Genomic DNA, 12,739 nt, shown 5'->3' on the forward strand with positions numbered 1-12,739 from the left:
GTGTTGTAGAAAGGAAGAACAGAACATTATCGAGATTGCAAGAAGCATGATGATCACATCTACAATTCCAATTCGGTTTTGGGGTGATGCAGTTCTCATAGCAGTATATTTGATTAACAGGGTGCCCTCTCGTATACTTGGATTCAGCACCCCATTCAGTCTCCTTTTTCCTGAGGGGGAGATGTTTCATATTTCTCTCAGGGTGTTTGGGTGTGTCTGCTTTGCACATATCCTTGGTCCTCACCGCTTGAAGCTTGACCCCAAGGCAAAGAAGTGTATCTTCCTTGGATATGTAGAAAATCAGAAAGGGTACTGCTACTATTATCCAGTCTCTGGGAGCCGGCATGTTACCATGGATGTCACATTTTTTGAATCCACATACTTCTTCTCAAAGAATTATTCTCAGGGGGAGTGTTTTGGGGAAGTGAGTCAGCAGTCTATTCCTCTCCCAGTTTTAGTCCCTGTGTCTACTCCTGTGCTTGACTCTCCTGTGTCACTTACCTTACCACCTCCTTTGAATCCTGCTTCTCAGCATTACTTACGACAGAGACTTCACAAGGAGGTTGTTTCCACTACAGCGGAACTCACATCACTTCTTGTCGGTTCCTTGGAGAATCTAGATTCATCTGACATGGATTCAGGTATTCCTCTTGGTCTCACTACTATTTCAGTTCCCATTGATTCTACTAACCCTATTACAGATAACCTTGATCTTCCTATTGCTCTTAGAAAAGGGAAGAGAAAGTGTACTGCTCATTGTATTTCACTGTACTTATCCTATTAGTGGACTTTCTCCTTCCTACTGTGTTTTTCTTTCTTCTCTTGACTCAGTGTCTATACCTAAGGGTGTTAGTGAGGCTCTCTCCAAACTTGAGTGGAAGACAGCTATGCGGGAAGAGATGGCAACTTTGACTAAGAATCAGATATGGGACATTGTGGATCTACCAGAAGGCAAGGAGACAGTTGGATGCAGATGGTTTACACAGTAAAATATAAGGCAGATGGAAGCATAAAAAGGTGCAAGGCAAGACTTGTTGCAAAAGGGTACACAAAGACCTATGGCATAATTCTGTGTACCAGAAGGCAAGGAGACTTGTTGCAAAAGCATAAAAAGATGCAGATGGTTTACACAGTCTTGTATGCCCTTAGCTTCAATCGGATTTGATGTACTTTTGTTATTTAGTGGAAATAAATTAAAGTGCATGTTTGATTTATATTGTTTGGTATAATTCTGTGTAAGACCCTAAAACTGGACACTTATAGAAACTTGTGTTAGTTTTAAATGTTCACAGCCATTGGATAAGTCTGGGGAGATTTATCCTACCAAGGCTGATGCTGATGTGCCACCAAGTGTTGGGATGGCTTGTTTCGGCCATCAGGGTAAGACCCAAGGCACATGCAGTATGGGATTGCTTGAACCCTTGAACCGGACCAGATTTCCAGTATTGCCCTAGACCTTGGAGACAGATGGGCAAAACTGGAAAGTTACACCTGACCCCTAGACTCGATTATGACACATCACTAGGTGTCGGATCGGGCTGTCTTTGATGTGTCAATTAGTGAGATCCTTAGTGGGGGTCAAAACCTGGACATGTTGGGGCAGTATTGCCCTAGACCTTGGAGACAGATGGGCAAAACTGGAAAGTTACACCTGACCCCTAGACTCGATTATGACACATCACTAGGTGTCGGATCGGGCTGTCTTTGATGTGTCAATTAGTGAGATCCTTAGTGGGGGTCAAAACCTGGACATGTTGGGGCAGTTTGAGAATTCATCTGAGTGAGTGGTCATAGTGACAGGATCAGCCCCTTTGTCGGACAATGGTAATGATCGGGAATGCACTCTCTCTGATGGAAACCAAACTGCCGGCAGTTGATTTCAATCGTTGGAATTTTGTTTTGCAAAATTAATATGTATATGTAAATGTACGGTTTCAAAAGATTTGCAAAAGGTTTTAATTCCCGGGATCCATGTGAGTAGAGAGTGCGGCACTGTTCCTTGTAGCCGAGGGAGAGGTCTTCTCTTGTCGGGCAGTGCTTGATCATTAAGGGCTGAGAGGTTAAGTGTAAGACCATTTAGGATAATACCTGATGGGCTAATCTTGCACCTGCCCATAGTCACTGGGTTTTTATAAGATGGCTTGGCCCAAAGGCCACTTAATGTAAGTGTTGGGCCCATAGGGTCCATGTGATGGGCTCAAGGGGGTCACTGAGTCTTTCAGTGAATTCGGCTGGGCCTTGTAATAAAGGCTGGGCCGAACCCATGTGGCTGGTGTGTAGATCAATGCTTGGGTCCCACGCCATACAAAGAAGCCCAACTGGGCAGCAGGTTGGGAACTGGTTAAACACTGAACACTTAATGGGTCAAAAGCCCATTTCGAACTGGGCTGATTTGATCACCAGTTCATGGGGCGAATCTGAGATTAGTGTTGGTAAAAGGATTGGGTCTTTGACCTTATCCACTCTAAGAGACCAAATTCAAATTAGATTTGAATCTGGTAACCTCCTGATAAGATCAGGAGTTAACTAACTTAATCTGCAGATAGGATTAAGATTAACCTCTATCCAAATACTGATTTGGATTGGGATAACTCCCAAAATATTGGGAGGTTTCTTAATCAAGAAGAAAGATGAGAAAACCCTAGTAGAAATATCAGATTTCGAACTAGGGGGTTTGAGCAAGCAAGAAACACATCCTGCAATCTGAGATTTGATCTCTCACAGACTCCAGAGAGAAGAGACAGTTCTGCCCTCTTCGTCTCTGGGCTTCTCCTCCTTTAGCCGCCGCCACTACCTGTTGGAAGATTGGATCTTTGCAGCAACGGGAAGTCGAGAAAGCTGTTCTTGACAATAGTCTTGCAAGATAGACAAAAGGATTCGGTGTTCAAGGTTTCCAGAGGGTTCTTGTGAAGAATCTAGTGTGTAGGATGCACCCTACTGGTTCCGTTCCATCCACAGCTGTGTCATCTTCAGCAGGAGCGGATCTTGGTTACTTCTTTGGGCGTGAACACCAACTTTGGGAGATATTATTTCTCCGGATCAGGTATAATCCTTCCTGTTTTCTTTTGGTTCAGATCTGGTTTGTTTATGGTTCAAGTAGGATCCTTGAATAAAGTATTCTAAATTTAGGGAATATGATTCCCAGTTGGAAGAAGGTAGGAAATTTTTTTTGAAATTCTCCCCTCATTCTACACCCTTCTTGGCATCCATTAGATGGATCCTACCATTCTTTCAGACCAAACATTTCCTATGCAGTAAGTGTGGTAAGTCAATACATGCACGCTCCACAAGTCCGGCATTGGGAGGCAGTTGACAGGATTCTTTCTTATCTGAAGGGACACCCGGGTATAGGCATATTGTTTATTGATCATGGACAATTGAAACTAGAGGCTTATACAGATGCAGATTGGGCAGGATGCCTTGATGACATGAGATCAACTTCAGGAGTATGCACCCTTGTCGGGGGTAGCCTTGTCTCGTGGATGAGTAAGAAACAAACAGTGGTGGCAAGATCAAGTGTTGAAGCTGAATACAGGGCCATGGCACATGGAGTTTCAGAACTTCTCTAGATCCGTTCCCTATTTGAAGAAATTGGTGTACAAGCAGAAGAACCTATGATGTTGTACTGTGATAACCAGGTAGCAATTAACATCGCCCATAACCCAGTCCAACATGACCGAACTAAGCACATTGAAGTGGATAGACATTTTATCAGAGAAAGAGTGATTTCTGGAGAAGTTTGTCTTCCATACATTGCTTCTGATCTGCAGCTCGCTGATGTTCTCACAAAAGGTGTTGCAAAGAACAAGCTGGAGCATGATCTACGCAAGTTGGGAATGTGTGACATTTACTCCCAACTTGAGGGGGAGTGTTGAGCTGGGCTTAGTTGTTTTACTCTTATTTTAAGTTATTTAGTTAGGAAGTTGTTGGGATTTAGGCTCATTAGTTTATGTTTTTAAGTTGTGGCTGTTCAGCTACATTAGTAGCCACCCTACTAAGGGCATCCTTGTAATATCTCATCCTTTAAGTTAAGTATAAATATAATGAGGGATTGGCGGCTAGGGTTAATGTAAGAATCCTGGTTGACTTCCTACTCTTTTCTCCTTTTCTTTTCTTATCTACTGCTGAAATCTTCATCTTCCTCCTCTTTCCCTTCACAAGAAATTCGACTAAATCTGCAATCAGTTATTTCTACTATTTACATTTTCCGTGTTAAAATTTTTCTTTAACTCATTTTATCATGAACCTCTGAATCTTAAAGTTTACAAGGCAACTTCAAAATGTATTTTTTTGTCTATAACCTTAGTTTCTTAGCTTTGTTTAATGATTTGCAACAAGATAATAATTTAAAAAAAGGTGTGCCTATGCTTCTTTTATCATTTCATAAAATATCTTTCAATATTTTGCATATTTTAAAATGTTTTCACCATGTCTATAATTTTTACAATATTTCCGACATGTTTCTTATATTTGGATGGCCGACATTTCCACTGACATCGACATTTTAAACCTCCTTGATTTCTTAGGCACTGAAGTTATGAATGTTGAATTCATTCCTGGATTTATGATCCTCCAAGTATAAAACTCATTGAAAACCCTCAATATATCAAGTTGATAAAAAGACCCTCATTAAATCAAGCTTCAAAATCTCCCAACAATCTTGATTGAAGGCCATTGTAAAACCATCAGGACTAGGGGCTTTCTTTTGACCTATCCGCAGAACTGCCTCTTTGATCTCCTCCAACTCAAGCCTCTTCTCCAATAAATCACTTGAACCCCATTTAGCAAAAACAAAAATAATACCCTCCAAATTCCACCTTCCAGCCAAGGGCCTTTTGTAGATAGATTTGAAATGGTTCACAAAGGTGCTTGCAATATCCTCTTGCTCAATGATAGTCCTACTATCCACTTCTAGGGAGGAGATATAATTCTATCTCCTTTGACCATTTGCAACACTGGAAAAATCTGGTATTCCCATCCCCCTCCTTAATCCATTTAAATCTTGATTTCTGCCTCCAACTCATTTCCTTCCTAAATCACTTCCAATTCTTTTTTAAATCTCCACTTCTCCCCCCTTGGGACTCATTTAATTGACCTTGCTCGTTCAACTTATCAATTTCTTCAATTCGATTACTCAAATTCTCCTATTTTCCCTTGAATCTTTCAAAATGAGTAATATTCCATTCCTTAATTTTTAGCTTCAAAACGTTGTAAGTTTTTATGAAACTCACTCCTTCCCATTTTACCTGAACCCACTCCTCACCCCACCATTCCTTTACCTTTTGCAAGAACCTTGGATGAGTAAGCCCCATATTCTCAAATTTAAATGGAAAGGGGCCTGGGATCCCCACCTTACCATCTTGGAAAACACAAATGGGCCAGTAATTTGAAGTAAGCCTAGGAAGGGACCTTCCTGACAATCTATTCCAATGCTCCTTCCAATCTAATGTTACCAGGAATTTGTCCAATTTAGAGAAGATGGGATTATCTTGGAAGTTGGACCAGGTATATATTGTCTGTCCCCATGATACCCAGAACTTGACTCAATCCAATACAAGCTTTTGCACAGACTGGACTTGGATTTTTGGGATTTGGATTGGACGGGTTTGAAACTTTGGGCCCGACCTTAACTCAACTAGGCTTAGGTTGAGGCCTCGAGCAGCCCAAGCCTAACTTGAGTAAAGTTCAACCCAACATAAACTTTCTTGACCTTTTATTATATATTTATCCCATGTGCTGTTAGGAATGTTATTAGGACTGTTACTGGGCCGTTAGTGGGCCTGTTTTATGTGTTTTCTCTGTTAAGTTGTAAGCAGGGGTATTCTTGTAAAATCCCCTTTTTATTTGAACACCCTAACATATAGGTCAAGTGGGGTGCCGCCCCCATTACTTTTTGGCAGTCCCTTCTCTCTTCTCTGCTTTCTTCTTCTCTTTTCTTTCTTCTTTTCTATTCTACGTTGTATAAAGCAGGTCTGACTGTAAGAGGAGCTCAAGTACATCTTCTTTTCTGTCCTTTCTCTCTTGGGTTGCTCTAGAAAAGACTGTGGCTACTCAAACCTGAGAAGGACCTGATTTGGTAAGGGTTTTCTATTCTATTTTTTCCTTTTTTGGTCGCGACCAAGAGGGTGATTGTTTGGGAGTTTCACTTGTGTCCTGTGATGGATTGTTGAGTGTTTAGAGAGGTTTCTCTTAGTGTTCTGTATGGTTGTGCTCTGTGATCCAGTCAGCTGTGGTGTAAGCCTTGTGTTTTGGATCTCTAGTGTCTAGGCCTATGTTGTTTATTGTGCTGGTTTGTTTATGGTGGAAGTGCCTCCTTTTTTCGTGCAAGATTCTAAACTGTTGCAGTTTTTTCTGTGAAGTTCGGCTGTAGGGTTCTTCACTGTTTGTTTTGATTTGGTAGTGCTTGGAGGTTTCCTACACTACTATTCATTTCTTGTGGAAGGTGCTCAGTGTAGAGTTTTTGATTGCTTGAAGTGGACTGTTAATTTGATAAAGAAAAAAGAAAAAAAAAAGACCTGGTCACTCTCTTGTTGGTGCTGTTATTTATTTTGTTTGGTTGTATTTGTGGAATTGTTGTTTGCTGCACTTGAACAATGTCAATTGATGATTTGGCCATGTCTGAAGTCACTGGAGGTCAGAATATGGTCAGCCTAGGGGCCAAAAACCGGGGTTTCTCTGTTGTTATTACACTCCTTGATGGACTGAATCATTTGGAGTGGTCTAAAAGTGTTAAGTTGTATGTTGTGTCTATGAAAGCTTGGATATTTGTCCGGTGACATTCCTCAACCCAAAGAGGCTGGTGCAGCCCATGATAAGTGGGTTCAAGAGAATTATTTGATCATATCTTGGCTTGTTACTTCTACTCATCAATTCTGAGAAAGAACTTTATGTGGGCTGAAACCACGAAGGAGATTTGGGACCACGCTAAGGCTACTTTGTCCGAGTAGAGGCACAATGGTTGTATTTATCAACTATGGGTTGAGTCCTCCAATTGTAAACAAGGGGGGAAAAGTCTGTCAAGTTACTATTCATCTTTTACCTCCATGTTGGGGAAACTTGATCGTTATCAAAGTGTTGACTGGAAGAATGAATCAGATGCAAGAGTACAAAAGGCTTGTGAATCAGCAGCGAGTTTTTGCCTTCTCAGCAGGTCTTAATCCTAGTTATGAGTCCATTTGGGTTCAACTGTTCAGATTTTAGGGAACAAGGAACTCCCATCACTTCAACAAGTGTACTCGTTCAATCTGAGGAGAGTAGGAGGATATTCATGAATCCTCTACAGGGGGTGCAACAAGTAGCTCTCTTTGCCAAGGGAGGTAATGTGGATAAGAAACGTGGTACAAGGATGAAGAAGACTGAGGAAGTTGATAAAAAAATTAAGATGTACTTACTGTGGTAGACCCAGACACGCTAAAGAGACATGTTGGAATCTTGTTAGGAAGCTAGAGAATTTTCAGTCCTTCCAGAAGAAGCAACTACAATATTCTCAAAAGAATTCTAGCTTGGCTAATATTGTTTCTAGTTGTTCATCTCAAGAGGGTGTCTCTACGGGTCCTAACTCTAAGGAGGGATCACTGGATACCTTACGTGATCAGCTGGAAGAATATGATAGGACTCTCTGTCAACTTGAGGAGACTTCAATCACTCTTTCTACCTCATATGTGTCCACTTCAGGTAACCAGGCCTTTACATTTCATGTTACTTCATCCTCCAACCCTTGGATCATTGATTTTGGGGCAACCAACCATATGATTGGTAAACCTAATTTGTCTTTATCATATTGTTTACTTTCTGGTAGAGACAAAGTTGGGCTAGCTGATGGTTTACACACCACCATTGCTGGCCAAGGTGCAATGCCCTTACAAAATGAGGTTCTTCTTCATTCAGTTTATCATGTTCCCAAATTTCCTACCAATCTTTTGTCTATTAGTTGCATTACCAAATCCTTGAATTGCAATGTAACTTTTTTTTTTTGTGTTTTCTAGGATTTGACTTTTGGGAGAACGATTGGTAAGGGTTGTCTGGTTGATGGTCTCTACATTCTAGATGATGTTGCAGCTCTAGAGTCGAGTAATATAACAAGTTTTGTGAGTCTGTCTGAGAGTTCTTGTAATGATGCCCAAATTTTGCTGTGGCATTACCAATTGGATCATTTGTCTTTTTCGTCTTTAAGAGTCATGTTTCCAACTTTATTTAAGTCAGTGTCTGAGTCTTCACTTTAGTGTCCAACTTGTCCTTTAAGCAAACATTGTAGAACAAGTTTTCCTCCAAGAAATAAAATTGTTGAATTTCCTTTTCAAATTGTTCACTCTAATGTGTGGGCCCCAACTACTTTTGTTGCTGAAGGAGGTTATAGATACTTCATTAGTTTCATTGATGACTTCTCAAGATACACTTGGATTTATTTACTTCGTTCATGAGATGAAGTTCTAAAAGTAGTTCAAGATTTTCAGAAAATGGTATTCACTCGGTTTCATGTGGAAGTGCAAAAGTTTCATTCAGATAATGCTCGAAAATACTTCAAAGAAAACCAGAATAAGGTTTTTTCCTGGTATGGTACTATTCATTTGAGTACTTGTCCCAGGACCCTACAACAAAATGGTATTACTGAAAGAAAGAATGGGCATCTCCTTGTAGTGGCCCAAAGTTTGATGTTGCATATGCATGTTCCTAAGAAGTTCTGGGCCGATGATGTGTTGACAACTGCATTTCTTATCAATCATATGCCTACTCGTGTACTCAAGTTCAAGCCCCACACCAACTCTTGTTTCCTAAGTCCCTATTATTTTCTATCCTTGTCCGTACCTTTGGATGTTGGTGTTTTGTCCAAGATCTGTCTCCATCTTGTGGTAAGCTTGACCCACGTTCTATTCCTTGTATTTTTTTGGGTACCCCACCTCTCAAAAGGTATATAAGTGTTATGATCCTTCTTTCCATCTTCCCTTCTTCTCCTTAGGGGGAGAATAGTACTTTGGAGGAAAAGCGAATTCTGGTTCCCCACTTCCACACCTGAGCCTTCGGTTCCCCTTGTTGCTTCATATCATTCTTGTTCGCTTATTCATGCTCCTGTTTATCATGTTTATTCTCGCTCTATATCTCATTCTCATCCTTTGGGTCAGCATACGTCACCAGATGAAGAGGAACTTAAGACTACTATCCTTGTATCAGAGGATTCTCAAGAGGCAAGCCTGAAGGGCATTTCCTTTTGAACCTGGTAATGTTTCTTCTTGTGATCCTACTTGTGATCTCGATCGCCCTATAGCTGTTCGAAAAGGTGCCCATTGATGCACTACTAAGCATCCCATTAGTCATTTTACCACTTGTAGCAACTTATTTCCTTCTTATCGTTCTTTTCTATTTGCCATCTCTAATGTATCTGCTCCTAAGTCTGTTGCAGAGGCCCTAAATTCTCCTGAGTGGAAAAATGCAATGCTGGAGGAACTTGATGCTCTTCATAAGAATTGCACATGGGATTTGGTAGACCTTCTTAAGGGTAAAAAACCCGTGGGATGTAAGTGGGTGTTTACTGTGAAACATTGTTGATGGCTTCATAGAAAGGTATAAGACAAGGTTGGTGGCAAGGGTTTTTTCTCAGACATATGGGGTTGACTATAATAGAAACGTTTGCTTTGGTTGCCAAAATGAACTCCATTTGTGTCCTCATTTCCCTCGATACAATGTTTGATTGGGGATTGCACCAGTTAGATGTCAAAAATGCATTCCTATATGGTGACCTTGAGGAGGAGGTTTATACAGTTCAACCTTCAAGTGTTGCTTTAAAGGAAAGAAAATGCAAGTTTTGCTGCCTCAAGAAGTTGTTGTATGATCTGAAGCAATCTCCAAGGGCTTGGTTTGGCAGATTTAATAATGCAATCAAGCAGGTTGGTTTTAGATAGTGTCAAAGTGATCATACTCTCTTTGTTAAGAAGGGAATTGGGTGGCCATTCTTATAGTTTGTGGATGACATTGTCATTACGGGGAATTGGGAGTCAGAGATGCAAAAGTTTCTTAGGATCTTAGTTTGATATCAAAGATCTAGGCCCTTTAAAGTACTTCCTTGGAATTGAAGTTGCGAGATAAGACAAAGGCATCTTTATTTCTTAGAGGAAGTACATTGTAGATCTTCTACAGGATACTAGTAAGTTTGGAGTCAAGCTTGCAAATACACCAATTGATAGAAATCATAAGCTTGGTGAAGAAGGCGGGGAGCCTCTCTCCGATGCAAGGCAGTTCTAGAGGCTTATTGGGAGATTGTTGTACTTATCCATGACTAGAACTGACATTGCTTATGCTGTTGGGGTATTGAGCTAGTATATGCATGCCCTTGGGACTACTTGTCTTGCTGCTGTAGAGCATGTTTTGAAATACTTGAAAAGGTTTCCTGGTAAAGGTGTCCTCTTTTCCAAGCGTAGCCACTTGAAGGTAGAAGTCTTCACAGATGCAGATCGGGCTGGCTCAGTTGATGATAGGAGATCTACTACAGGTTACTGCACCTTTATTGGAGGAAATTTGGTAACCTGGAAAAGCAAGAAACAAGGTGGTTGCTCGGTCTAGTGCAGAAGTAGAATATAGGGTCATGGCACATGGAGTTGTAAAAATTTTGTGGTTAATGAATATGTTAAAGGAGTTGGGAGTTCAAGTTCACAGCCCAATATCATTGTATTTTGACAACAAGACAGCAATCAATATTGCCCACAATGCTGTAATGCATGAAAGAACAAAACATATCGAAGTTGACAAACATTTCTTTTGTGAGAAACTTGAATCTAGGGAAGTCTGCATTCCTTGTGCAAATTCTATGGATCAGTTGGGTGACATTTTCACCAAAGGTGTTTCAGGTACCTGACATATGGATATCTATTCCAAGTTGGGAATGATAGATATATACAGCCCAACTTGAGGGGGAGTGTTGTTAGGAATGTTATTAGGACTGTTACTGGGCCGTTAGTAGGCTGTTAGTGGGCCCGTTTTATGAGTTTCCTATGTTAAGTTGTAATCAGGGGTATTCTTGTAATATCCCCTTTTTATTTGAACACCCAATATATAAGTCAAGTGGGGCACCACCCCCATTACTTTTTGGCAATCCCTTCTCTCTTCTCCGCTCTCTTCTTCTCTTCTCTTTCTTCTTTCTATTCTAGATTATGTATACATGTATATTATGTATAATGTTATACATAAAACTATTTTGTAAACTTGTGTTTTTACTATTGTGTTTAACCTGGGCCTACACATGCACAAGCATGTAGAATAATATATTATCTTTGCTATGTATAATATACTTTTTCTAGAGTATATTTTCGATATTGGACTGTAAAATCCAAATGAAGTCCAAATGAAAATGTAGAAATGCAAAACATGATTTAGATAGCTTTCAAACTTGACCAGTCTTCCCAGGTCTCACCAAACCTGCTTGAGCCCAAGTCCAACCTGAGTTATATGTCAGGTTTAGCTTGCGTTGGGCCTGGATTTGTAAACTCAGGCCTTGACTTCAGGTCATGGCAGGCCTTAGTCCCAGGTCTTGATCTTAAGGTGAGGCCTAGGTTAGCCTTGAACCCAACCCAACCAGCCTAAGTTGCACCCTTACTTTGGATTGATCTACATCTCAAATTCTAATAGAGAAGAGCTAGAAAAACATTTTGAACCTATATTAGGAGGGCGAATGGAACTAAGAACCCATAGCTTTCTAAATGATATGGGGAATAAAGGAAGGCCTATAGTTTGCAAAACTTGAGGGCCTTATTAAGGTATGGCATGGACTATCTTTTGGCCCTGTAGGTACTTCAAATCTTAAAAGACCTTTATGACTCCTTGTTCTTGTGAGTATGTATTGGTGTGTGCTCACACTCACATGTTATTATTTGTATACATCTCTATCTGTGCACATGTACCTCTCTGAACTTATAATCTAATGTTAATGTGCATGTGTTCTTTCCTCTTTTTGATGTTTCTCTGGCCAGATGGGAAGAGCAAAGATTTGTTAATAATGAAACAAGATGAAAATGAGTGGATTGAATATCAAAAAGTAATGGAAGATGTTATTGGAAGGAGTGGACTTGACAAGAATATATTCTATGATCTTAGAGGAAACCATGATAATTTCGGTGTACCGAAGGTCGGTGGTTCATTTGATTTCTTTTCTAAGTATAGCATCAATGGAAGATTAAGAAGATATGGAAATGTGCATAGTGTGACTATAAAGGTGAGTGGTCCTCTCTAATAGTTTTAATTAGATATTACTTTATATTTGCATATCCTAATATCAGGTTTTTTTATTATCTTCTTTTACTCTTTGATGATCTTTATTAATAAGCTTCAAACAAAGTTTAACAACCCAATAGGATAATGGAAGATGAAAGATTTGTAACTTAATCCTATCAAGTGAATGTTCTAGTTGCATGGTTTGCGAAAATTCTGAAGACTTTTCTGTACTAGACATGGCCTTGATAAGGCTTAGATGAAAAATCAATATTGTTCTGATTACTTGTTTTTCTAAAGTTCACTTCAATAACACAGTCTCATGAGTCATTAAGTATTGAAAAAAAAAGAGAAACAATATCATAAATATTAAAGAAAGAGAAGGAAATCTAGAATAATACCTAGAGTCCTTTAAAGTACTAGAAAAGGAAAGGAAACACTCTATGCATTTGTTATCTTGTACCTTAAAGATCAGTGGAAGGCTGAAGCCAAACAATTGGTCTAAAGCTTAATTGAGGCTGAAGGGGATTTAAAAGTAACCATT

General features: G+C 39.9%; 1 protein-coding gene across 5 annotated transcripts in view; it reads left to right on the forward strand.

The window, feature by feature from the left end:
- The window catches only part of LOC148873266 (Calcineurin-like metallo-phosphoesterase superfamily protein), a 51,132-nt gene that overhangs the window by 20,060 nt on the left and 18,333 nt on the right, over window positions 1-12,739 (forward strand). For all 5 annotated transcript variants that reach the window (XM_088961914.1, XM_088961916.1, XM_088961915.1 and 2 more), the window contains exon 2: window positions 11,958-12,199. In XM_088961914.1, coding sequence (XP_088818040.1) covers window positions 11,958-12,199 — 242 coding nt within the window. The remainder of the gene's footprint in view (window positions 1-11,957; window positions 12,200-12,739) is intronic.

Source organism: Nelumbo lutea, chromosome 1 (assembly GCF_056320005.1).
Source record: "Nelumbo lutea isolate HS-2025 chromosome 1, American lotus-T2T, whole genome shotgun sequence".
NCBI classification, from domain to species: domain Eukaryota; kingdom Viridiplantae; phylum Streptophyta; class Magnoliopsida; order Proteales; family Nelumbonaceae; genus Nelumbo; species Nelumbo lutea.